Genomic DNA, 25,486 nt, shown 5'->3' with positions numbered 1-25,486 from the left:
GAAGAATAAAGCCTACAAAGGAGTCTGGATTATTTTTTTTCGTGTCAGGAGCAACCGGAGTTGCTTCTGGAGTGAGAGAATTGGCCGTCTGCAAGGACGTTGCCCAGGGGACGCCCGGATGTTTTGATGTTTTACCATCCTTGTGGGAGGCTTCTCTCATGTCCCCGCATGGAGCTGGAGCTGATAGAGGGAGCTCATCCACGCTCTCCCCGGGTGGGATTCGAACCTGGCAGCTTTCAGGTCAGCAACCCAACCTTCAAGTCACAAGGCTTTTATCCCCTAGGCCACTGGAGGCTCCTAGGAGTCTGGATGAAAGCCAGAGCTCAAGTGCCTTATTAAAGCGGTGAGCAGCAAACAAGGTCAGAGGCTGTGCTACAAATCTCTGCTAACTGAAGTTTCTCCTGTTCATAAATAAATAAAGCCCTGTTCTGTTACTCCAGGAATTCCTCACTGCATGGAGAACATTTGACAGAATTATCTAAATAAACAGAATTTTTTTCATGTCAGGAGTAACTTGAAGGGCCAGACTGTGGCGCAGGCTGGTTAGCAGCCAGCTGCAATAAATCACTCTGACCAAGAGGTCATGAGTTCGAGGCCAGCCCGTGTTGGGGTGAGCAGCCGGCAATTAAAAATTTTAAAAAAGCCCCTGCTCCTTGTTGACCTAAGCAACCCAAATGATAGTTACATCTATCAAGTAGGAAATTTAGGTACCACTTATATGTGGGGAGGCTAATTTATGACACCATAAAAAAAATCATCCAGCCGCCATTGGAATGAGGAAGTTGCCGTCGCAGTGGATGATGAAGCAGCTGCTCCCCCTGTGGCCGGAATGAAGCATACCCTCAGGAAGCGAAAGCTGGAGAAGGTTTAAATTGCCTCTGCGTCTGTCTCTGTCTCTGTTCTATGTTATATGGAATTGAATGTTTGCCTTGTATGTGTACCATGTGATCCGCCCTGAGTCCCCTTCAGGGTGAGAAGGGCGGAATATAAATACTGTAAATAAATAAAATAAACTGCAAATCGCTTCTGGTGTGAGAGAATTGGCCATCTGCAAGGATGTTGCCCAGGGGAAGCCCGGATGTTTTGATGTTTTACCATCCTTGTGGGAGGCTTCTCTCATGTCCACGCATGTGGAGCTGGAGCTGACAGAATGAGCTCATCCGTGCTCTCCCCAGATTCGAACCAGTAACCTTCAGGTCAGCAACCCAACCTTCAACTCAGCAGTCCTGCCGACACAAGGGGTTAACCCATTGCGCCACTGGGAGCTCCTTAATAACCAGAATGGAAAGTTTCCAAGAAGGACCCCCTGTGGCACACAAATAATAGAGGAGATCTCTCATCCATCTCCTCCAATTTCTCACAATCCCGTATACAAAGGAAGCACCCAAAGATGCTCCTGCATCTTTAATTGCACATTAAGTCCCTTCTCTTTTCAGGCTTTTCAACAGCCTCTGAATAACATCATCTGTCACCCCCTACACCTTAGACCAGCCCTTAAAACATTTAAAAGCTGTCTAGCAGAGAAGACAACCATCTCTTCAAAACCCATCTGCTTCCTGTCTGCAGGGGTGGGAAAGGATAGAATTTACTCCCATTGAGAAAGAGGATCATTGCTCAGCGGTCACAATAGTGGCTACAAAGAGTGTAAGGGGAGAAGAGAGCAAAAGCAAATAGAACAAGGCAGGCCATACTATGCAGCCCCCAGGACTGTATTTGTGACTTCCAACCGCTTTATACTTTCCACGGAAATCCTAGACGCATTAAAAATTTGCAGAGGAGTTTCTGAGTATATGGGTGTGGTTAATATATGCATGTCATCATTATCCAAAAATTAATATTTCACAGGTACACTCATCCCTCCAAATGTGTGATTTTGATTTTTACTGTTTCAGATTATTCACATATTTGAAAGGCCAAGACATTCCTTAAAAAATGTTCTCTCGGGTGAAAAATAGCACTTTCTTCTTGATTTTTCACTTTCATGGAGATCTTGTGCCTCTAACCCAGGCATGGGCAAACTTTGGCCCTCCAGGTGTTTTGGACTTCAACTCCCACAATCCCTAACAGCCTATCGGCTGTTAGGGATTGTGGGAGTTGAAGTCCAAAACACCTGGAGGGCCAAAGTTTGCCCATGCCTGCTCTAACCCCTGCTAATGTGGAAGGCTGACTATACACATAATAACATTACCATAACGCATCACATCCAAATTAGGGGGAGTAGAAAATATCAAGACATGAAATATGGCCTTGCTGGCTATCAAGTCTGTGTTATCTTTCAAAAACACCTCTGAGAAACCTGATTGCACAGCTGCATTATTATGTGTTTGTTTGTTCTTAAGGCAAAGGGACGGAGTTGTGAAAGGAACCTCTGGCTGGGATATTGAGATATAATTCAAGGATGTAGTACCTTCGAGACTAACTGAAAGAAATAAGTTGGTAGTGTACATTTTGGTAAATTACTTTAGAATGGCAGAATCTTGGAGTTAGAAGAACCACAAGAACCATCTTGTTCAATCTCCTGCCATGCAGGAACACATCATCATAGCCACACCGCCAGGGAAGGAGATTCCACCCTAATCCAAGGCTATATAGTCCACTGTCAAACAGCTCTAACTACCAGGAACTTCTTCCTAATGTTTAGGTGGAATCTCTTTTCCTGCCATTTGAATCCATTGCTCCAACTTTGTTGCTCTAGTTACACTCTAAAGCTCCTTTGCTTACTGGGACAGCAAATCAGTAGACATTGCTAGGCTACAGACACCAATGGATCGACTCAGCACAAGTCACCTTCCTATGTTCATAGAATCAGCCTAAAAGGGTTTTAAAAAGAGAGGGATCCTCTCTCCTCTGCAGGAGTCTACCGGATACCATGCAGCTGTGGACAAGTATAATAGGGACCACCAGACGCAGCACCCAAACAAGAGTCAAAGAACATGAAAGGCACTGCAGACTAATTCAACCAGAGAAATCAGCCATAGCAGAGCACTTGATGAACCAGCCTGGACACAGTATACTATTTGAGAACACAGAAGTGCTGGACCATTCCAACAACTATCATGTCAGACTACACAGAGAAGCCATTGAAATCCACAAGCATGTGGACAACTTCAACAGAAAGGAAGAAACCATGAAAATGAACAAAATCTGGCTACCAGTATTAAAAAACTCTAAAATCAGAACAGTAGATGGGAACCAACACTCTGAGGGCAGAGGGCAGCTAATGACTGAACAAAGGATGCCCCCAGGCAAGAGACAAAACATTTCCAATGCTAATTAGGGTGATTAACTGAAACATTAATGCTGACTTCCCAGTGACAAAGGACTCTTGCCACACCCTGGATTCTACACAGATATATATTCTTTCCTTTCCTTACCTAGTTTATCCATACCTCACAACCTCTGAGGATGCCTGCCATAGATGTGAGCGAAACGTCAGGAGAGAATACTTCTGGAACATGGCCACACAGCCCGAAAGACATACAACAACCCTGTGATCCCGGCCATGAAAGCCTTCGACAACACCTAAAAAGGTTTTGCTGTCTGGATACTCCACCACAGACATCAGAAGAGCTGCGAGACCAAGAACAAACCACGAGAGTAAAGACAAAGATCCATCCAGAGGAAAAGAATTCTTACCATACATCAAGGGAACCACTGACCACATAGGGAAGCTGATGAAGGAACACAACCTACAAACTATCTACAGACCCACCAAGAAAATCCAACAAATGCTATGTTCTGCAAGGGACAACAAGAATCCTCTCACCTCTGCAGGAGTCTGCCATGTGCCATGCAGCTGTGGACAAGTCTACATGGGGACCACCAAATGCAGCACCTGGGCACAAATCGGGGAGCATGAAAGGCACGGCGGACTAGCTCAACCAAGGAAGTCAGCCGTAGTGGAGCACTTGATGAACCAATCTGGACACAGCATATTATTTGAGAACACAGAAATGTTGGACCACTCTGGCAACCACCGTCTCAGAGAAGCCATTGAAATCCACAATCATGTGGACAATTTCAATAGAAAGGTGGAGACCATGAAAGTGAACAAAATCTGGCTGTCACTCTAAAATCGAAACAGTAAATAAAGAACAATACTCACTAAACAGAGGAATTCCAGACATGAAACAATCAGGGCCAGCTAATTCCTACCAACAAAGGATTCCCCCAGGCAGGAAGCAGGCAGGCTTTGAAGCTGAAAGACCATTCAATGCTAATCAAGCTTGTCATCGGCATATTGCCTCAAACAGACAAGAGTTATTTCTCCCACCCTGGATATTCCACAGATATATGAACCCCACTTGTTTAGTTTCAACAGTCAGGAGAGAATGCTTCTGGAACATGGCCATACAGCCCAGAAAGCTCACAGCAACCCAGTTTTGCTGACTGCTGAACCAACTTCTCACCTTGCAGAGGGAAGCTTAAGTTTAAGGTTCTTTTCAAATTCTTCAGGCAGGCTGACTACCGGGACTTTGGACTTAAGGTTCTTCTCTGTTTCTTCAGGAAGACTGGCTCCAGAGGTTTTGGCCTTAAGAATCTTCTCAAGGTCTTCAGTCAGACTGACTCCAGAAACTTTGGCTGGAGTAATTGCTTGGCGAGAGAGGAGACGCTTTGGTGGAAGGTTTTCTGGACAAACAAGAGCAGAGATTGTCTCACACTACAACAGCAAGTAAAGGGATGTGAAATTTGTGTATGACAACTATTCCCAACCCAACTTCCCCAACTATCTATCCGAACACACAGTAGTGTGTTATGAGGCAGAACTTAGACTAGTTACCTTCATCTCAAGCGGTGGGATTCAGAGGGCTGATCGTATAACAAATTGTGCCATTTTATATGTTAAAGCATAATATATCTTCTGTTTAACAAGAAGTAAAGTAAATTTACATATGATATACGTATACTGCATGTAATAAACTCTTACTCTCAAATTTCCATAAAAAGAAATATGGACAGGATGGGACGCTTTCCCCATAACTCCAAACTGTTTATATCTCTACTTGGAATCAAGTTTTCAATTTCTATGAAATCAGTTTCCAAGACAACCTGGGAAGCATCCCAGAAAAACAGCTGGTCTACCCGTTTCCCACTGTGTGAGCAATGATAAAACACATTACAAAAATTAAAAACTGTATCCAACCTTTTTTGCTGATCTCTTTCTCTGACTGATCCTTTTCTGTGCTGGGTATTTCACCTTCTTCAGTGATGGTTTCCATCTCTTTAGCTTCAATCCTATAAGGGAAAAATCCAGCCAAAAGGCATTTGAGGGCCCCTTTAGCACAACTCAGTATTCAAGAATTCATTCTAGATTAAGAAAACTACAGTCATAATCTCAGAGATTAGAAATAATATGACATGGGTGATTCTGACTTTGGTATTTGATTATACACATACGCAAACTGTATTTCTTCAATTCTAAGACCCCATCAATTATAGGATATACACTGATTTCGGTAGCACCAACATATACCATATATACTCAAGTATAAGTCTAGTTTTTCAGCCCTTTTTTAGGGCTGAAAAATCTCCCCTCGGCTTTTACTTGAGTGAGAGTCCTGGCCGACTTATATTCAGGTTGGCTTATACTCGAGTATATAGGTAATCAGAGTTAGACAGTTTTATCTTATTAAAGCTTTTATTATCTTAAATTATGGTTTTATATAAATATTTAAAAACATTTAACCTACTGACATCTCAATTAATGTAATTTTATTAATATCTATTTTTAGTTTTGAATTTTACCAGTAGCTGCTGCATTTCCCACCCTCGTCTTATACTCGAGTCAATAAGTTTTTCCCAGTTTTTGTGGTCAAATTAGGTGCCTCGGCTTGTATTCGGGTCGGTTTATACTCGAGTATATACGGGTATATCTCACCCTCTTTTTAGAAATGACTATGTAGGGAACATTGTGTTTTGAAGAACTGAAGAAATACAACACATTTGAGGATCTTATCTAATTCCTTCATAGCTGCCCTTCAAACTCTCAATCATCTGATTTCTTGACAGCAGTCTCCTTCTTGATTAATGACCTAAACAAGGTATAGGGAATCTGACTATTTCAAAGTCTGTTATTCACATGAAAGTTATGTAAATTGTCCATAGCACTTATTTTTGTTTCCTTACTAGGTAGTTTTAGCCTTGCTTTTGAACATTTCCTCCTTAACTTTCGTCAATTGTCCTTTCAAGTCCTTGCTAATTTTAGCAAGTAATAGAGTTCATAGAATCACAGAAACATAGAGCTGGAAGACATTGTAATGGCTGTCCAGTCCAATTCCCTGTCATGCATATGGCAAATATGTCAAGGTATATCAGTTGCATATCTTAAATTGTTGATAGCACTAAACCTTGTCTTCAGATTCAGTTTAACAACTTGGACAGCTTCTTGAAAGTTCAGATTACAACCAAGGGTGGATTCATTGGCCCATGGCACAGGAGCCATTGTTCACTATGGTCTGGAAGCTCAAGGGAAAGATCTAAAAAACCTCCCAGGGCTGGAAACTTTCAGCATCACCCCTAGTCTCAGATGGTAGCTCAGTAGCCGTGTTTGAAGCAAGCTGCAGTTTCCAGGCAATCTTCTGCTAGCAAGAACTTGCCTATTTGCCAGCCACTACAAAAGAGAAAGAAGGGAGTCAACATACAGTACAATTAATACACCTACCTTGGAAACACAACAGTGTTACCGGAGCGTGTACGTGGAGAAGAAGCATCACCATTTGACAACACTGAATCTCCTGTCCCAGGCCTCTAAAGCCAAAAAAGATGGAGTCAATACAGCTTTTGGCAAATGAGGGAGTTATTATATTCATTACCTAGGTTGCGAGAGCTAGACCATAAGGAAGACTGAGCGAAGGAAGATAGATGCTTTTGAACTTTGGTGCTGGAGGAAAATTCTGAGAGTGCCTTGGACCATAAGAAGATCCAACCAGTCCATCCTCCAGGAAATAATGCCCAGCTGCTCACTGGAGGGAAGGATACTAGAGGCAAAGATGAAGTATTTTGGCCACATCATGAGAAGACAGGAAAGCTTGGAAAAGATCACGATGCTGGAGGAAATGGAAGGAAAAAGGTGTTGAGAATCTATGAGCGGTTAGACTCAAAAATAACCCTCTTTCTGGGGGAGATTCCCTAAAATATAGCAGAGTGGCAGAAGCACACTTCCAAACAGCAGAAACTTACGTGAGGTGAGTTTAGGGAAGCCTTTCTTCTTAGGATGGAAAAGGATTGCAAAGTCAGCTTAAAAGTTCAAAAAGGTATTTATTGAGGTAAAAGGAAATCCATCGTGGATAGAAAAGGTTTTGGAGCTAACTAGCTGTCTAAGCTAGCACTAAGGAAGGTAAGCAGGTAAAAATAACAAAGAATATCTAAATAGCTACATTTTGCCAGCAGAGAGGGCAAACTGTGTTCTTCTCATGCAGAAGACAAAGGAGGAGGAATGGCTACCACCGCATGGTCCAAGCCTTCTTTTTGGGGCAGTTAACATTCCAATCTAGATAGAGGAAGTTACCTCATCCCTGAAGAGATCACATTGCTAAAACAACAAGGGAGTGGATGTAGATAGGACAGAAGAGAAATACCAGCAAAGGCCTATCTAGGCATGCATGGGATAACAGAGAGGTTTCCCTCACTTTAATCTATCCACTACATATCTAATAAATGAGACTTGTGTAGTTAAAGGAAGAGAGGCCGACCAAGGGCAAGATGGATGGACGGGATCCTTGAAGTGACTGGGTTGACCTTGAAGGAACTGGGAAAAGCGACGGCCGACAGGGAGCTCTGGCGTGGACTGGTCCATGAGGTCACGAGGAGTCGGAAACGACTATGTGATTGAGCAGCAGAGTAATGTTGCTTTCTGGGGGGAAAAAATCAGATTTCTTCTGAACAAAAGGAGGTTTTATAACAATAGTATAAAATAGCATTTCTCAACCTGGGAGTCACGAGGGGGATTCAAAGGGGTCGGCAAAGACCCCCAACCATAAAATTATTTTTTTGCTACTTCATAACTGTAATTTTGCTACTGTTTTGAATTGTAATATCTGATATGCAGGATGTATTTTCATTCACTGGTCCAAATTTGGCACAAATGCCCGATACACCCAGAGTTTAATACTGGTGGGGTTGTGGGGGATTGATTTTGTCACTTGAGAGTTGTAGTTGGTGAGATTTATAGTTCACCTATAATCAAGAAGAATTCTGAACTCCACTAATGATGGAATTGAACCAAACTTGACACACAGAATTCCCATGACCAACAGAAAATACTGGAAGGGTTTGGTGGTCATTGACCTTGAGTTGTTGTTGTTTTGGAGTTGTAGTTCACCTATATCCAGCTTTTTCTGCTAAAGGGGTCCCCAAGACCATCAGAAATATGTGTTTTCTGATGGTTTTTGGTGACCCACCTGACACTGCCCTCCCGACCCTCCCAGAGGTCCCAACCCCCAGGTTGAGAAACACTGCTTTACACTGTAGTACAGATTTGATAGGAATCAAATGTTCCAGAATTAAATGACAAACCTACATTTGAAAGAGCTTTGAGAAGGCGCCCACTTCCATCCATGGCCTGCAGGAAGTCTTTGTAAAACTTCATTTTCACCTTGTTGTCCCGAACGATCAAAACGCCAATTCCTTTGAAAGTGAACTCAACCGGCTGCTTGGTGGCAATAGACCGTGAGAAAGACAAGAGAGTCTCTCGGATGCATCCTTCCACAGTCTCCCTGTTAAAGGGGCCCTCCAGGGACAACACAATGAAATTCAGATGAACAATTGGGATATCACCTAGAGGAAGATCACATGGGAAAAAAGTAGAAAGTAGAAAAACGCTCTACAGTGTTCCCTCACTACTTCGCGGTTCGCTTTTCGCGGACTCGCAGTTTTGTGGTTTTTAATAAACACTAAAAGAATAGTATAAATTCTAAAATAATATTATAAATCCCTCTTTCTACTTCCTTCCTATGGAGAAGTTTAAGGAAGGAAGGAAAGAAGGAAGGAAGGAGAAGCCGAAGGGAGAGAAAAGGAGGCTGATATAGCTTTTTTTTTTACCTCAAAAGGCAGTGGCAGCGGCTGGAAAGCGCATGCGCATGCGTGTGCTTGAGAGGCAAGGAGGGGACAGAGACGTTACTTGCCAGTGAGATTGTAAACAACACAAATATAGCGTCCCTACTTCATGGATTTTCATTTTTCGCGGGTAGTCTTGGAACTAACCTCCGCGATAAGTGAGGGAACACTGTATATGGGAAGCAACACATCAGATGGATTAATATGTCAAAAAACAATAAGTCTCCTTCAGACATTTAGTTTGACTCAACTGCTCCGTGTTCAAGTCTTTGGAACAGCACACACCAAGCTTTGCCACTCCTCAATATGACAGCTTTTCAAATATTTAAACATTGTTATCATATCCCTATTAACCATCTCTTCTGCAAGCTAAACACATCCAGCTCCCTAAGCTGCTCCTCATAAGGCTTAAAATCCAGAACTTTGATCATTTCGGCTACCCATTTCAGCTAGAATCACTTGTGACGGCGCGAGTGGCGCCATTTATATGTTGAACTGTAAGTTGCAAGATTTGAATTGTATCATGCCTGATTTTGCCTTTACCCTTTAAATGTAGTTGGATTGATTGGTTATTTATAGCTGTTAATCAATGTTGTTTGCACCAGTTATATTGCTCCCTCAGCTCAATTGTTTGACTCCACCCTTTCCTGGAGTGGGTCAGTGTTTCCTTTTTCATTCCACCAAGCTTTCTATCAGATGGACTTGAGAGAGAGACTTGGCTCTAAAAGCCCTTGATTAAGTTACCTCTCAGCACCAATTCTGAGGTTCTTATCCTTGAGACTTATGCTTCATGTTCAGGGCCTACCTGGATGACGTTGAGGAGTCTCAAGTGCCTTCAAATCAGTTCTTTGGCATCAGAGGAAGACTGTGTCTTCAAACATAGGCCATTTGGACTGAGGCTGAGGATTGCTCCGGCATTCACAGCCATTGAGAAAGAGGGACCTAGAAAAGCTTCTCAGCTGCAGAACTCCTTGGACTTAAGACAACCAAAGACTGTAATGTATATTTTCCTTCACCCCTTTGAAATTTCCAGCTTATTGGGATAACCTTTTGTAAACAATAAAACCAGTTTTGAGTTATCTACAGTGTTTTGGTCCTTGGGAGTTCCAGTTTCCCTAAAGGAGGGCAAGAAGCAATCCCCTGGGGAAAGATGTCACGTCCATGCCTCTTTCGCTAAGAGTTATAGCCCCAGGCGTGATGGCACATCACTGCTCTGATCAGAGTACACCCATTGAATCCAACAGACGTATCTCATGTTGATTCAGCATTCAATGACTGAATTAATCTACTTTAGTTGGGACTAATCAACAAAATACCAGCCCAAGATAAGTAAGAAATATGTACAATACATATAAATACAAAAGGAAAGCATTGCACTGCAACCGGAGTTCTTACCTGGAGTGCGTATTTTATTCAATTTCAGTCCATGGATCTGTGCGAGTTTCTCAGAGAGAAGGAAAACAGGCCGCTGTATGATGCGGGGCTTGCAACCCCCAACTTCAAACTTTTGTCTGAAGAAAGAAAATGTCCCCAGCCCTGGTATCAAGACACCCTGAAAAAGAAGGATCCGTGAGCAAGAGTTAAGGACATGAGCTAAGAGCTGGATAGATACATTACAAAACTTAGATCAGGCTCAAACTTAAGTAGGGCAAGATCATGAAAGCAAACCATAATAAAGAAAGTCATTGTTTTATCTAGAAGAATGTATTTTTATATCTGCAAGCGTAACTCTACAGTTGACTTCTGCTGTATTTCTCTCTAGAAATCTCTAGTGTCAAAATGACAAATATGGAGGGACATCTGTACTAGGCTCAAAAGATAAGTCGGTGGTTTGGTTCAGCATACGGCAACTTCATACGCTCTCGTATAATCCAGAAGCTTTTGAATAATTCATAGTGTAAGAATTCAAGCAGGTGAATAAACAGGACGCCCCACCTTATTCATGGAGAGGTGCTTTTCAACAAACCCAGAAACAGTGTCCCAGATGCCAAGGATCTCTGAAATGTTAAGAAAGACATAGTTATTATAAGACCCCAGTCCTAATTGTGTTGGATTACGACTCTGGAGATTGCAGTGGGTTAAACCATTGAGCTACTGAACTCGCTGACCGAAAGGTTGGTGGCCCAAATCCAGGGAGCTGGGTGAGCTCCCGCTATTAGCCCCAGCTTCTACAAACCTAGCAGTTCAAAAACATGCAAATGTGAGTAGATCAATAGGTACCGCTCCAGCGAGAAGGTAAGAGCACTCCATGCAATCATGCCGGCCACATGCCTATGGACACCTCTTCGGCTTAGAAATGATGAGCATCAATCCCCAGAGTTGGACACGGCTAGATTTAATGTCAAGGGGAAAACTTTACGTTTACCTTACAACTCTGGAGCTCAGGGTTTGATTCCCATCTCAGTCATGGAAGCCCACTTGGGCTAGCCACATACTCTCAGCCCCAGAAAGCCCTATGATAGTGTTACCTTAGGGTAACCGTAAGTCAGAAATGACTTGAAGGCACGCAACAACAATAATAACAACAACAACCACCTATAGAAACTGTGTACAGTGAGCTCTTGGCATCTGCAAGGTTTTGGTTCCAGAACCCTACATGGATACTAAAACCTGAGAATGCTCAAGTCCCATTATGTACAATCGTGTAGTAAAAGTGTATCTCTTATATAAAATGCCAAAATCTAAGTTTGCTTTATGGATATTATTCTGGAAATTTTCCACTAAAGAAGTACCGGTAAATCATCTGAAGCACCAGATGGAACTGTTTCACACAAAACAACATTGCTTTCATGACTGAAGTTCAAAAGGCTTTGTTCAGCTTTACTGTCTGCTGAAATGTCAAGCAAACATTGAAAATTGCATGAGTTGTGGTGTCTATCATATAAGGCCCCTTCACGGATGTATAAAATTCAGATTATTTGCTTTCAATTGAATTATATGGCAGTGTAGACTCACATAATCCAGTTCAAAGCAGATAATGTGAATTACCTGCTTGGATAATCTGGATTATATGGCAGTGTAGAAGACAGAGATTGCTCAGTTCTGGTTTTGATGGATCTTTCTTCTGAAATACAGCCTACAGCATCTGAAATTAATTGGCATTCCCCAATTCAAGTACTTACCAGGCTGACCCTGCTTAGCTGTCAAAAAAGCAAAAATCATCCGTATTTATTTTATGAAGGATCTTTGCTTTTTAGCGGCCCTCTACTCTGCTTTATAATCCAGAATATCAAGGCAGATAATCCACATTATCTGCTTTGAACTGGATTATCTGAGTCTACACTGCCATATAACCCAATTCGAAGCAGATAATCTGGATTTTATACAGCTGTGTAGAAGGGGCCTTATATGATAGACACCACAACTCGTGCAATTAATTTCCAATTTTCAGGGTTGTTGTGTGTTTTCCGGGCTGTATGGCCATGTTCCAGAAGCATTCTCTCCTGACGTTTCGCCTACATCTATGGCAAGCATCCATGCTTGACATTTCAGCAGAGACAGTAAAGCTGAACAAAGCCTTTTAAACTTCATTCAGGAACACAATGTTGTTTTATGTGAAACAGTTCCATCTGGTGCTTCGAATGATTCACTTCTTCAGTGGGAAAATTCCAGAAAAATGTTACAGGTGATTGAAAAGAGTGTATTGTGAGTGACATGACAAGAGCTCAGTTGCCAGAGCGAGACAGATTGACAAGCGACACATAAGTGAGACAAGTCTCAAGTGTAGAATGTATAAAAGGGAATGTCTGTGTTGAACTCATTCATTCAGTTACAGTAGAGTCTCGCTTATCCAACCTTCGCTCATCCAGCGTTCTGTATTATCCAACGTAGTCTGCCTTTTAGTAGTCAATGTTTTCGTAGTCAATGTTTTCAATACATTGTGATGTTTGGTGCTAAATTCATAAATACAGTAATTACTACATAACATTACAGTGTATTGAACTGCTTTTTCTGTCGATGTGTTGTAAAATGTGATGTTTTGGTGCTTAATTTGTAAAATCATAACATAATTTGACATTTAATAGGCTTTTCCTTAATCCCTCCTTATTATCCAACATTTTCGCTTATCCAACATCTTGCTGGCCTGTTTATGTTGGATAAGCGAGACTCTACTGTACATCGAATCCCTGTTTGGTCGGTTCAGTTTGACATTCATATTTCCATATAAGAATAAGAGAAACACAAGATGGCTGGGCAAGAATATAAGGGTCAGACCAAGGCCCCTTCTACACTGCCATATAATCCAGATTATCAAAGCACATAATCCACATTACAGTAGAGTCTCACTTATCCAACACTCGCTTATCCAACGTTCTGGATTATCCAATGCATTTTTGTAGTAATGTTTTCAATACATCGTGATATTTTGGTGCTAAATTCATAAATACAGTAATTACTACATAGCATTACTGCGTATTGAACTACTTTTTCTGTTAAATTTGTTGTATAACATGATGTTTCGGTGCTTAATTTGTAAAATCATAACCTAATTTGATGTTTAATAGGCTTTTCCTTAATCTCTCCTTATTATCCAACATATTTGCGTATCCAACATTCTGCCGCCCTGTTTACGTTGGATAAGTGAGACTCTACTGTATTTGCTTTGAACTTGATTAAATGAGTCTACACTGCCATATAATCCAGTTCAAAGCAGAAAACACTTCTGGTCCCAAGCATTTTGGATAAGGGATGTGAAACCTGTATTGTATTATTAGCTTCATGGTTAAACCAGGTCAGTAAGAGTTTTAAAATGTATAGCAAAATAATAATAATCATAATTATAAAAGAAGAAGAAAAGAATTATTATTATTATTTTATAATAATATATAATACATATATTATATTATTATTATAAAAGAATTATTATTAGTATTATTTCATAATAATATATAATACATATTTTATATATATATATATATATATATATATATGAAGAAGAAAAGAATTATTATTATTATTATTATTATTATTATTATTATTATTATTATTATTATTATTATATAAGAAGAAGGAATATTGCTTACCCTCTGAGGTGAGTTTGGGAAGTGTCAGGAAGACATTCCTTCTTCCTTCCAGGATTGCAGTCTGGATGGTGTCCAACATCTTTAGGCCACAGCAAAAAGCCAGGTAGACTGTGATGGTCTATGGAGGTTTGGAAGTTTGAAAGTGGCTGTCACATCCTTTTATTCCTCTGATCACTTGACTTTACAACCTTAAAAAAATGCTTGCCCCATTTCCCTGCCAGCCCCTTTCCTTCCCCATCAATGCAAAATCAAGGGACTGGTTTTCTAAAAGTCAAGGGAGAGAAGGAAAGGAGGAGAACTCCTGGGAAAGCTTAAAAAAAGTATGAATGGAAGTGGGCGGGACTGTTGCTAGGACGCGAGTCTTTGAGGCTGTTGCTAAGGGCGACGTCACAATCGCTCCGAACTCACCGCCCAATAAGCTTCGCCTTGCTTACTTTGACGTTCTTTTGAAGTCTGAGATAGTTTGATTACAACATGGTCTGTTTGCTTCTACTGAGTTTTAACCTAATGATTTTTTCCCCGCAGTTTTTATGGGGTTTTAACTAAACTGTGTTGTCGAAGGCTTTCATGGCTGGAATCACTGGGTTGCTGTGAATTTTCCGGACTGTATGGCTATGTTCCAGAAGCATTCTCTCCTGACGTTTCGCCCACATCTATGGCAGGCATGCTCAGAGGTTGTGAGGTCTGTTGGAAACTAGGCAAGTGGGGTTTATATATCTGTGGAATAATGTCCAGGGTGGGAGAAATTCTTGTCTGTTGGAGGCAAGTGTGAATGTTGTAAATTGACCACCCTGATTAGCATCGAATGGCCTTTCAGCTTCAAAGCCTGGCTGCTTCCTGCTTAGGGGATTCCTTTGTTGGGAAGTGTCAGCTGGTCCTGATTGTTTCCTGTCTGGCTTTGAAGCTGCCATCACTGTGTTGATGACATAACTAGCATATCTGGGGCACAAACACACACCCTCTCTTTTATTTATTTAATTTAATTTATTTACTACATTTATATCCTGCCCTTCTCACCCTGGAGGGGACTCAGAGTGGCTTACAAATTATATGTACATACAATATATTATATTATCATAGCACAATATTAGCATTATATATTACTATGTTGAACTATACCACTATACTGTAATATTATTAGTAATATTGCATGTACTATATAATAAATAATAATAATTATATTGTATTAGTATTATTATTCTATTGTATTGCATTATATTATTATCAATATTATATGTATATACAATATACAGTAGAGTCTCACTTATCCAACATAAACAGGTCGGCAGAACGTTGGATAAGTGAATATGTTGGATAATAAGGAGGGCTTAAGGAAAAGCCTATTAAATATCAAATTACATTATGATTTTAGAAATTAAGCACCAAAACATCATGTTTGACAACAAATTTGACAGAAAAAGCAGTTCAATACACAGCAATGTTATGTAGTAATTACTGTATTTAGGAATTTAGCACCAAAACATCGCAATGTATTGAAATGTATCTACTATTCTATGATTCTATGAAAAGATTGACTACAAAAACATTGACTACTAAAAGGCAGACTGCGTTGGATAATACAGAATGTTGGATAAGTGACTTTACTGTATTATATTATTATATATTACTGCATATTATATTGTATATTGGCCCCAGAGCCAATATACCTTCATACCTTTTTCCCTTTACACTTTCTTCCTTCCTTCTCCCTTCCCTTCCATCTCCATTCCTTTCTTTACCTCTTTCTTTCCTTCCTTCCTCTCCCCTTTCTCCCTTTTCCGTCAAATGTCTTCATAGTAACATGGCTTTCTTTGTGGTGCTTTCCTCCCTCCCTCCCTCCCTTCCCTTTATACACCAATGTCTCCTTTCTTTCTAAGTGATATCACAGAGGGTCACTTCACATAGCAACAGCCAATCCATCACCTAGCACATCAATCTGGTTGTATCACAGCAGGCCACTTTACCTTGGAACAGTCTTTGTAGGACAGAGACTTTGCAATAGGTATGTATGCATATTGCAAAAATAAGGTGTGCTTTTAGGATTTTTAAAAATATATTCAAGCACCGGATTGTGGAATCTGCGGATGCAATATTCATTAATATTTTTTAAAGAGAGTGTCAATTCTGACATCCCAGTGGATTGCTGATGTGATCCCCTGAAACAGTGCTCCATGCAGTTATGCCGGTCACATGACCTAGGAGGTGTCTACGGACAACGCCGGCTCTTCGCCTTAGAAATGAAGATGAGCACCAACCCCCAGAGTCGGACACGACTAGACTTAATGTCAGGGGAAAACCTTTACCTTTACCTAATTCAGACATCCCCCGAAACAAGTATGTTTGAAAAACTTCCCAGTAGCTTTAAACCTAGTTTTAACTATATTTCAATTAACGAATTAGAAGTATCCCTGGCCATGACTTAATAGAAAATTTGATACTAGAAGATTTGATACAAAAATAACCTATCCTACAAAAAAACACCCTGGATTATTCCACAGATATATAAACTCTACAAACATACTTATTTCAGCAAACCAAAAATACACACATGTGAAATGAAACAACCAGATTAGATAAGTCTTGCACAAGTAAATAAAAACAGCCAGGGATCGTTGTTTTTATCTGCCATCCTCCATTTTTCTGATGATTTTTATTTTAGTGGTTGAACCATTTTTAAAATGTTGAGGGTACATAAAAAGTCAATTTTGTTATTTGTATTTTTCCATTTTCATGAAGGTCTTGCGCCCTAACTCCAGAAAATGTGGAGGGCTGACTATAGAGCAGAGGTTTCCAAACTGTTTGTCATGACACAATAGTGTGTCGGCTGCGGTGCATAGGGCGAACATAAAGAGAAACCTGAGTCTATGCAAAATAAGCAATAAATCATATATTTTTTAAAATATAAATGGTTTTCATAGAGATATATTGTGTCCCCATATATTTCATTATTACAGTTTATGTGCGTGCCTATATCTCTTATAAAGGGTTGGTTCAATTTTTGATTTGCTAGTAAAACTGTGTCACAAAATGATGCATAGCCAAAAAGTGTGTCACCAACATGAAATGTCTGGAAAGCTATAGAATCTTGCTCTTTCCCAACACAGGCTTTATTGTATTGTTTCCTTCAGACAGGTTATAACAATCCCACAACAAAAGTCTATGTTCCTCTAGCTCTCTGCAATCCTCCTAATGCTGGAACACAATTCAACAGGAGTAGATCTGTAAGGCATGGTGATTAATTAGCATAAGAGGCCACTAATGGAACTGTATGGGCATGAGGGCGAATACAGGCTTCTGGCATAGATTAAGCTGCCATCAGGCAAGGGTATGTCAAAGTCTGGTACTTTAAAGAAGAAACAATTGACCTTTTGCTTATTCACCCAACTAAAATAGTTGGGTGTGAGTTTTATGAGTTGTTTGGAATGTACACAAGGCAATGGGTTTAATTAAAAAACAAAAAAATCACATGAGACTCTTTTTAGGGTTTTAATTTTAAACAGAGTCCCAAAAATATTACAAAAGCTGTGTTTCCCCTCTCATCTTCTTCTCAAATTTGAATGAATCCATTGAGATGAGTCTCAATATGCTGTGTCCTTCAAGATGCCACCAATTGTTAGAGTACGTTCAAAGAACTTGAGTCAAGATTATGTTTTCCAAAATAAAGGATTCTGAGTCAGTCGTCTTTGGAAATTCTCATACCTGGAAAAAGAGGAAGATTAACATAATTAAAATGTAAGTCATGAAACACTTTAAACATGAATTCTTATGGTCTTCTAGTCACATCAAAGATGGGATCTCCAATTTCTGGAAATCAACTCCCATCAACTCCAGCCAGAGTTAGTGGGAAAGCACTTCAAAAACTGTAGTCTAAACCATCTGAAGGGGCAGAGATTCTCCGCCTGTGGCACAGTTGCTGTATTACTTTCCAGTTTATTTACTTTGTACTACCTGTTCTTGTTTTTATTTATTTAAAAACAAAAATACAACTCCAAACTCCACACTAAAAAGTTCACAACATGTTTCCCCACAAACCAACAACCTACCATTTAAACTATAATAAACTAAACTAAAACAGTAAAATAATAAAAAATTCAAAAAACACATTAAAAATCCAACTGACTTCCCCCCTCCCCAAGCAAAGGTAACTATTAAAACTATTATATGATTGCATTTCAGCATCTCCTAAATATAAACCAAAATATTTAAAATTGATACATTACCTTTAGTAAAAAGGTTAATAATCTTGAGTAAAAAGGTTAATAAGGTTATCTATTTGACAAGAACTCCAATTCTTTTCAAATTAAATACATTCGTCCTTCGATTATTATCTTAATATGTCTCCCAATGTTATTCCCTTTAAAATATATTTAGGTTAATCCTCTCATCTTATGTTATCCCTCAGTTTTCCCCTTCAAATCCAGATTAATCTTATTGTACTCCAACATTTTAAAACTTCACCGCAATCTCTAATATCACTGAGCTATGAAACACATGATTTATTCTCATGTTAGTGGGAATGGCCAAACATTATGCACTGATGTCATGACAGAAATAACACCCCAAGTTCAAAGGGAAGAAACTTGGTTCTACACACTGTAAAGGTCAGTTTTTATGTTTCAGTTGATATACTAGAAATCTTTTCAAATATATTCAGAAAGAGATCAGACAATTACATTTTTAAATATGTTCCCCATTCATGTTGTACTCCAAATATATCTTCCCCCAATATTCCAAGTTTGAAAACTTTCCATGACTGTTCTCCTGGAGACAACTCAGGCTTACTACAAGCAGCTATTGATAAGATATACAGAAGATATAATCCATGTTGCTCAACTGATGCAACTGATGCAAGAACTCCCATACAAGGGAGTTCTTATGGCTATTTACAATTCTAAGATTGCTAAAGCTGAAACTCCTCTCAAGACTCTGTGGAGTGGCAAAACAGCTTTTGTCCTCTTACCATTTCAGGACTACATTTGCAGGAATGAAAGCTTCAGATGGGTTGGGCACCATTTGGGCTTGAGTGATAGTAAAGGATGAAGCGAAGTTATAAAAATTGTCTAGCATCTTTTGAGTAAACTGAAAAACACAAAACAAATAGAAAAGTGCTTCTTGTTATATACCGTACATGTATGATTTATGCAAAAGCATGCAAATATATATTGCATGGTTTGCTGTATTATTACAGCAGGCCCTCCACATTCACCGGAGTGAAGAAAAACCATGGATAAATACCCCCACTTTATTTATTTATTTATTTATTTATTTATTCATTCATTCATTCATTCATTTATTTATAGCTGAGAGAACACCTTTCTTGGAATCACTAGCTCTTCCAGCATGACTTTGGTCAAAATCTTCTATAACTTAACTACAAAATTTCTCTAAAAGACCAACATATGCTAAAGAAGTGGCATCTCTAATAAACTCTAGGTCCTCCAACATGACGACCTAGAAATTATTCAAATTTGTGAATAAGCAAACCAACAAACGTGAAGAGCCAACTACATATGCAATTTCTTTCTTGCATTTCACACATTGTGACATACTTAGAAGTTACAGGAGGCCCAAGAGGGGAGAGGTGGAGAAGAGGCAAGGAAAGACTGGTCGCACAACCCTCAGAATACTAGAACAATTGTGAATATCTTCAGTTCCTACATAGCAGTGATAATCATAGAATCATAGAAAAGTAGAGTTGGAAGAGACCTCATGGGCCATCCAGTCCATGCTCAGCTGACCCATTTGACTTTGATAAATCAAGACCAGTTTCAAGAAAGACTTCAGATGAGCAAATGACTGCTTCCAGACATGTCGAAAAGGAGCAGGGACAAATACAAGCAATTGTAAAAAGAACCACACCAACATTAGGGTGAGGTTGCTTCTGAACTATAAAATGTTTGGGTTACTGTGAACTTCTTGGGCTGTATGGCCATCTTCCAGAAGCATTATCTCCTGACGTTTCACCCACATCTATGGCAGGTATCCTCAAAGGTTGTGTGGTATAAAATGGTTGTTCTCAAAGGGAGGTTTTGCATATTATTTTGTCACTGAACATTGTTTATATATGTGAAAGCCAATTTCAAGAAAATCATAGAATCATAGAAATTAGAGACAAATAGGACAATTCCATACTCCAAATGCTCTTGGCCCCTTTTTCAGCCTGCCTACACAGTTGCGAATCAAAACATAACATTCCTGTAAGTCAGCACATAAAATAAGAGAGAAGGCATTTTTCTAGTCTTAGTTTTAAAGAGATTTTAATGCTGCTGTTAGAAATGGCAGGTGCATTTGGCAGTCAAAAAAGATTTAACTCTGAATGCCTCTGGAATCACATTGTAATGAAAAAGCTTATTCAGCACTCAAGAAACAAGCTAAACTGGAAATGTTTCTATGCTACTGGGATTACGTTAATCTAGATACAACATTTCTAGAAATGTTGAAGCTGCAAGGGAAAAAAGTCCCATCCCCCCATTTATATCCGTGTATGTAGCGAGAGGAGAATTTTACCAGACCAATTTGAGCTGAAAATGTCTGTCTGAACATATGCATTACATAAATCTCAATTCCCAAGATGAGTAAATGGGAGGAAAACTATAGAACATTCCTCCCCTGAAGAGATATCAGCATTCTGTGCCTACCAACTTTCCCTTGGAGTGGTATAGGGGAACTTCACAAATAACATGGGATAGACATTCGAGATTAATAAGTACTAATTGCAGGAGAATTTTCCTGTCCCCAGAAGCCCTGTATTCTGTCCCAGGGGATCTGAAGCTATCTGGCTTGGAGAGACATGGAGTGCATCTACACTATAGAATCAATGTAGTTTGACACCACTTTAATACAAAAGAGTTAATCAATAGATATCTTTTCATCAGTGAGTAAAGACTTTGTTCATTTAGTTAGGTCTTTGTTGTAGCAGACTGAGCTTTTAATTGGTTGTACTGTTTTTGTTATTTAAAAAACAGAATTTAACTTGTAAAACAGAATTGGGTTTTTTTAAAAAACTTTTGTAAGTCCTTTAAGTTGCAATTTGCTATATATGAGAATATGCTGGCTTGAATCCTGTGTAGGTAGAAAAGTAAATATTTTTTTAAAAAAGAAGTCAATAATTTTCTATCACGAATCTCATGGTTCTTCTGGAGACAGTTTAACAAGCACTGCCTTAACAAGTGAACCAGTTGTCCACGCTGGATGAGGTCCAGTACAAGACCCAAAAACAATAGGGTAGATCTGGCAATGGTAACTGGAATCAAAATGACTTCTCATTACCTCTGTGAATGAATTGACCGATGATACAGCGGCACTTGCTACAGGAGTTTGCTGAGCCAACAGTTCCAGCAGCTCCACGGAAATCCCAATCTGGGCTACAGAAGGCATTTGGGGGATGTTCATGGCTCCGAAAGGATGTTGGCTGCCCTTCCCTGAAAGAGACATCAGAACTGGCCTGAAGCATTAACTCTTTTGTCCAGGAGCTTGGTTCTGAGTAAGCCCCAGATTTACACAAGTCTTCTTGAACAAGAGTGGCACCTATCCTTTTAGCAGGAGGAAACAGAGAATGTCACTATACAATAATGACATTTTTAAAATCCTTAACAAAGTACCCTGTTTCCAAGATTTGGGCTCACTTCTTGGTTCAGGACCGGCCTATCCTCACAACTGCATCGTCCCCTACAAACGTGCGCAATCTATAAGATCTTCTGGGGAGGCTCTTCTCTTGCTTCCGCCCCTATCACAAGCATGGTTGGTGGGGATGAGAGAGAGGGCCTTCTCAGTGGTGGCCCCCCGGCACTGGAGCTCCCTCCCCAAGGAGATTAGGTTAGCACCCACCCTGTCCATCCTCCGTAAAGAACTGAAAACGTGGATGTTCTGTTGTGCATTTAACTAAATAATTCCCTAAATAAACTGGCTCCAGTTACGGCATAAAATCTCATCCTTGCACTTTACTAATGTCCTCTACACAAAGATATTATTCCCCATTTTACATCACTCACCCATCTCATCGGACTTATGCACCTTATCCATTAGCCCTCATTTTAAAAGTGAGTAGCATCTGCCTACCCATCCATGCCTAGAAATGAACTTTATTTCAGGCTCATTGGCTGTTGGTTTGAGTTTGTTTTTGTTTTGTCACAACTGCTATGTTGTTATAATTGTTGTTGTTTTATTCTGTTTTATGATATTGTGTATGTATTTTAATGTTTTATATTTTATGATGTTGACTGGGCTGGTCCCCATGTAAGCCACTCTGAGTCCCCTTGGGGAGATGGAGGCGGGGTACAAAAATAAAGTTATTACAGTAGAGTCTCGCTTATCCAACATTCTGGATTATCCAATGCAGTCTGCCTCCCGCCCAGATCCACAGCTCTTTCTCTAGGCATCAGGGACTGAACTTTTTATGGATTTAACTTCCAACAATGTTGTTACTGTATGTTCATTTTACGCAATTCTACCTTTCTTTGTAGTTAATTTTTTAGTAGTCATTGTTTTTGTAGTCAATGTTTCCAATACATTACAATATTTTGGCGCTAAATTTGTAAATACAGTAATTATTACATGACGCTATCGTGTTTTGAACTGCTTTTTCTGTCAATGTGTTGTAAAAAAAGATGTTTTGGTGCTTAATTTGACGTTTAATAGGCTTTTCCTTAACCCCTCCTTATTATCCAACATTCTGCCAGCCCATTTATGTTGGATAAGCGAGACTCTGTGGGACATAAGAGAAGCCTCCCCGCAGGAACGTCACACATCCGGGCGTCCCCTGGGCAATGTCTTTATAGACGGCTGATTCTCTCACAGCCAGAAGTGACTTGCAACATACATACAAACAAACAAACCAATGGACCTTTTCAGGACCAACTATGACAATAACCTCAATCAACACTGAAGGCATGTCAGCTGCCAAAGAACAGCTGCTTTATGTACTGTGCTGAGATAAGAAATGTGACATGTTGTGTGTCCATGAAACATACAGAGATAAACCATAGAAATGACCAAAAGTTCCAGGAATGCTCTACAGTAACACCACAGACACTCCAAGTATAATGGCAAGTTGCTGTTGTAAATTTTTAACTTTGTGTTTTCAAATACATTACAACTTGTATCCTTGGTTCGCTTCTAACATGAAAAATAAATAGAGAGACTCTACTGTATTATTATTATTAAAGCTGAATGGGCTTTGAGTCTATGAGTCTCTTACTGTTGCACCTCAGGATAGCTTCAGCTTGCTGTATACACCAAACTGAACACAGGTTGGAGTCTTTTTGGTTTATTACAAAATGGAAGATAAAAGGTTTTTTTAAAAACAAAAGGTCGAAAAGATAGTTAAAAATAAAGCCTTAGAGCATAATTCTAGAAATCACCAGGAATAAACAAAGTCCCATTAGAGAATGACAAAGTCCCAAGAACATGAACACATGAGCTGAAAGATAATCCAGGAAAACGAGAGCTTCCTTCTTGGTTGAACAAAAAGTTGACTTGACAAAGGTTTGTCTCCAAACACATTGCTTTAATACCCTTTGCAAAGCATGAAAACATTTCTCTGGCCTCTAACCTCCCTCTTGTTTGCAATTCTCACACTCCTCCGAACCCTGATTTCCAAACGGTCAGCTCAATCTAGGGAACCTGTTTCATGAAGGTCATCCTGCTCGTTAGTTTGCTGAGCCTCATTATCAGACTGAGAACTGTCCTCCTTTTCCAAGTCAATTTGCACCTGACTAGTTTCAGTATCATCAACATCATTCCTTGCTACCCTCCAATATCTATCCTCTAGACTGTACCACTATGTTATGACCCTGTTCTTTGTGGTTTTTATTCTTATTTCTTTCTCACCCCGAGTTTTAACTTAGTGTTCATGTGGCCCGCCCTTGTTTTATTGCTTCCCTGATTTTGCGTTGTAATGTATATTATTATCTATTGTATTGTTTAATGTGTTATGATGTGTTGTTCTTTTATATTTTGTTATATTGTATTGTTCTGGGCATGACCCCATGTAAGCCACCCCGAGTCCCCGTTGGGGAGATGGTGGCGGGGTATAAATAAAGTTTTATTATTATTATTATTATTATTATTATTATTATTATTATTATTGCTGTGGGAAAATGAACTTGCACTCTCTGTTCATCATCTTCTATAACAGGGACATTTTGAACCTGATTTTGAACCTGAATCCCATCATCCTCATCAGAGTCAATCTGAGGTTCCAGTTGAGTCACAACACTTACCAGTTTTCAGGCCAGAAATTTTGAAGATGGCGCTTGGCTTGTCGTTGGTCACAAACCCCAGCAGCTGCCACACCGCTAACCCGTTCTCGTTGGGATAGCAGAAGTAAACAGAGCCGCCCATGCGCTCCGGGAAGGGGACGGTGCCCAGCATGAAGACCACGACATGGTTGATGCTTTCGTAGTCGGGCAAGTCGAACACAAACTTGTCTTCCGCCACCTGCTGTGCCACGGTCTGGACCTGGGAAGTCAAAGAAGGCAGATAAATGCATGTAGGGCTGGCCTGGGCCAACTTGGGCCCTCCAGATGTTTTGGACTGCATCTCCCATCATTCCTAACAGCCTCAGGCCCCTTCCTTTTTCCCCTTGGCCGCTTAAGCGGCCGAGGGGAAAAAGGAAGGAGCCTGAGGCTGTTAGGAATGATGGGAGATGCAGTCCAAAACACTTGGAGGGCCCAAGTTGGCCCAGGCCTGCAAATGGTCTGTAACAACTTTAAAAAAGTAATGCCACCCACCTTAGGAAACCATAAACGTCCTCTGCAAATGTGTCATCACAAAAACTATTAATATAAGACTCAGTATTGTCCAAAAGGCCTATTTAGTGAAGGCCAGCCATAACTTGACACACTCAAGAACCCTCACAGAATTACCTCAAAGCGCCCTCCCGTTTCCATGGTGACCACCCCCTCCCTCCTCTGTGGTTGCCATAGAGACCCATTTCCCCGCCCACTCCGGCCCCTGCTGTCACTCACCAGCCTCCCTGCGACTAAACAGCCGAACATGGCAGGCAGCAAAAGCGAGACCTCAGCCCTGCTCCGACTGAGTTGGGCCTCCTTGGCTAGAAACCTGTATCCCACGCCCCCCTTTGGAAGTACATCCGGAGTTAGCGGAAGCTAACGACGACCAGAGGCTTACAGAGAAGGCGTTCCTATGGGTGAGTGTCAGGGATCCAGGGAAAGAACTACACCTCCCGGGATGCACTGCGCGGGGAGAGAGGTTGAGTGGCATCTTGGTGTGGCGAAGGTTCTCTTGGGAGATGTAGTCTTTTTAGCCCCAAAGCATAAGGCCGTCTGTAGGACAGCTGATACAACTACCTCTCTCTCCCTTTTCTTTCTTGCTTCTCTTGCTTTTCCTTAGACACCTTTCCCCACTCATTCTTTTTCTTCCTCCCTCCCCTTCCCTCCCTAAACAGG

At 40.3% G+C, this 25,486-nt stretch overlaps 2 protein-coding genes across 4 annotated transcripts in view; both read right to left on the bottom strand.

The window, feature by feature from the left end:
- ccdc81 (coiled-coil domain containing 81) overlaps nt 1-17,410 on the bottom strand; it is a 35,459-nt gene extending 18,049 nt beyond the window's left edge. The window contains exons 1-8 of one of the 2 annotated variants that reach the window (XM_062977110.1): nt 15,754-17,410; nt 14,079-14,196; nt 10,990-11,051; nt 10,450-10,606; nt 8,519-8,775; nt 6,662-6,747; nt 5,144-5,235; nt 4,410-4,629 (exon numbers count right to left, since the gene is read on the bottom strand). In XM_062977110.1, coding sequence (XP_062833180.1) covers nt 4,410-4,629; nt 5,144-5,235; nt 6,662-6,747; nt 8,519-8,775; nt 10,450-10,606; nt 10,990-11,051; nt 14,079-14,157 — 953 coding nt within the window. In that variant the 5' untranslated portion in view covers nt 14,158-14,196; nt 15,754-17,410. The remainder of the gene's footprint in view (nt 1-4,409; nt 4,630-5,143; nt 5,236-6,661; nt 6,748-8,518; nt 8,776-10,449; nt 10,607-10,989; nt 11,052-14,078; nt 14,197-15,753) is intronic. The other variant, XM_062977111.1, reaches the window with a different exon arrangement.
- Nucleotides 17,411-17,550: 140 nt separating this feature from the next.
- Nucleotides 17,551-25,200, bottom strand: hikeshi (heat shock protein nuclear import factor hikeshi). Of its 2 annotated transcripts, none has more exons than XM_003219344.4 (5): nt 25,046-25,200; nt 24,299-24,536; nt 21,348-21,499; nt 19,039-19,157; nt 17,551-17,777 (listed from the first exon to the last, which is right to left on the bottom strand). In XM_003219344.4, exons 1-5 carry the CDS (start codon nt 25,073-25,075, stop codon nt 17,723-17,725), a joined length of 594 nt encoding a protein of 197 aa, XP_003219392.1. In that variant the 5' UTR covers nt 25,076-25,200; the 3' UTR covers nt 17,551-17,722. The 2 variants fall into 2 exon arrangements, with proteins under 2 accessions (XP_003219392.1, XP_062833185.1); XM_062977115.1 differs by lacking the exon at nt 25,046-25,200 and adding an exon at nt 24,809-24,945.
- Between the last annotated feature and the right edge of the window lie 286 nt (nt 25,201-25,486).

Source organism: Anolis carolinensis, chromosome 3 (assembly GCF_035594765.1).
Source record: "Anolis carolinensis isolate JA03-04 chromosome 3, rAnoCar3.1.pri, whole genome shotgun sequence".
NCBI lineage: Eukaryota > Metazoa > Chordata > Lepidosauria > Squamata > Dactyloidae > Anolis > Anolis carolinensis.
This window is presented reverse-complemented; position numbering and strand designations above follow the sequence as displayed.

Excerpts from the sequence above, each read along its gene's own strand:
- hikeshi (XM_003219344.4), bottom strand. The coding sequence starts at position 25,075 with ATGTTCGGCTGTTTAGTCGCAGGGAGGCTG. Across the intron at positions 24,537-25,045 it reads GTTTAGTCGCAGGGAGGCTG|GTCCAGACCGTGGCACAGCA; the intron begins GTGAGTGACAGC and ends TTGACTTCCCAG. Across the intron at positions 21,500-24,298 it reads AATTTCTGGCCTGAAAACTG|GGAAGGGCAGCCAACATCCT; the intron begins GTAAGTGTTGTG and ends TGTCTCTTTCAG.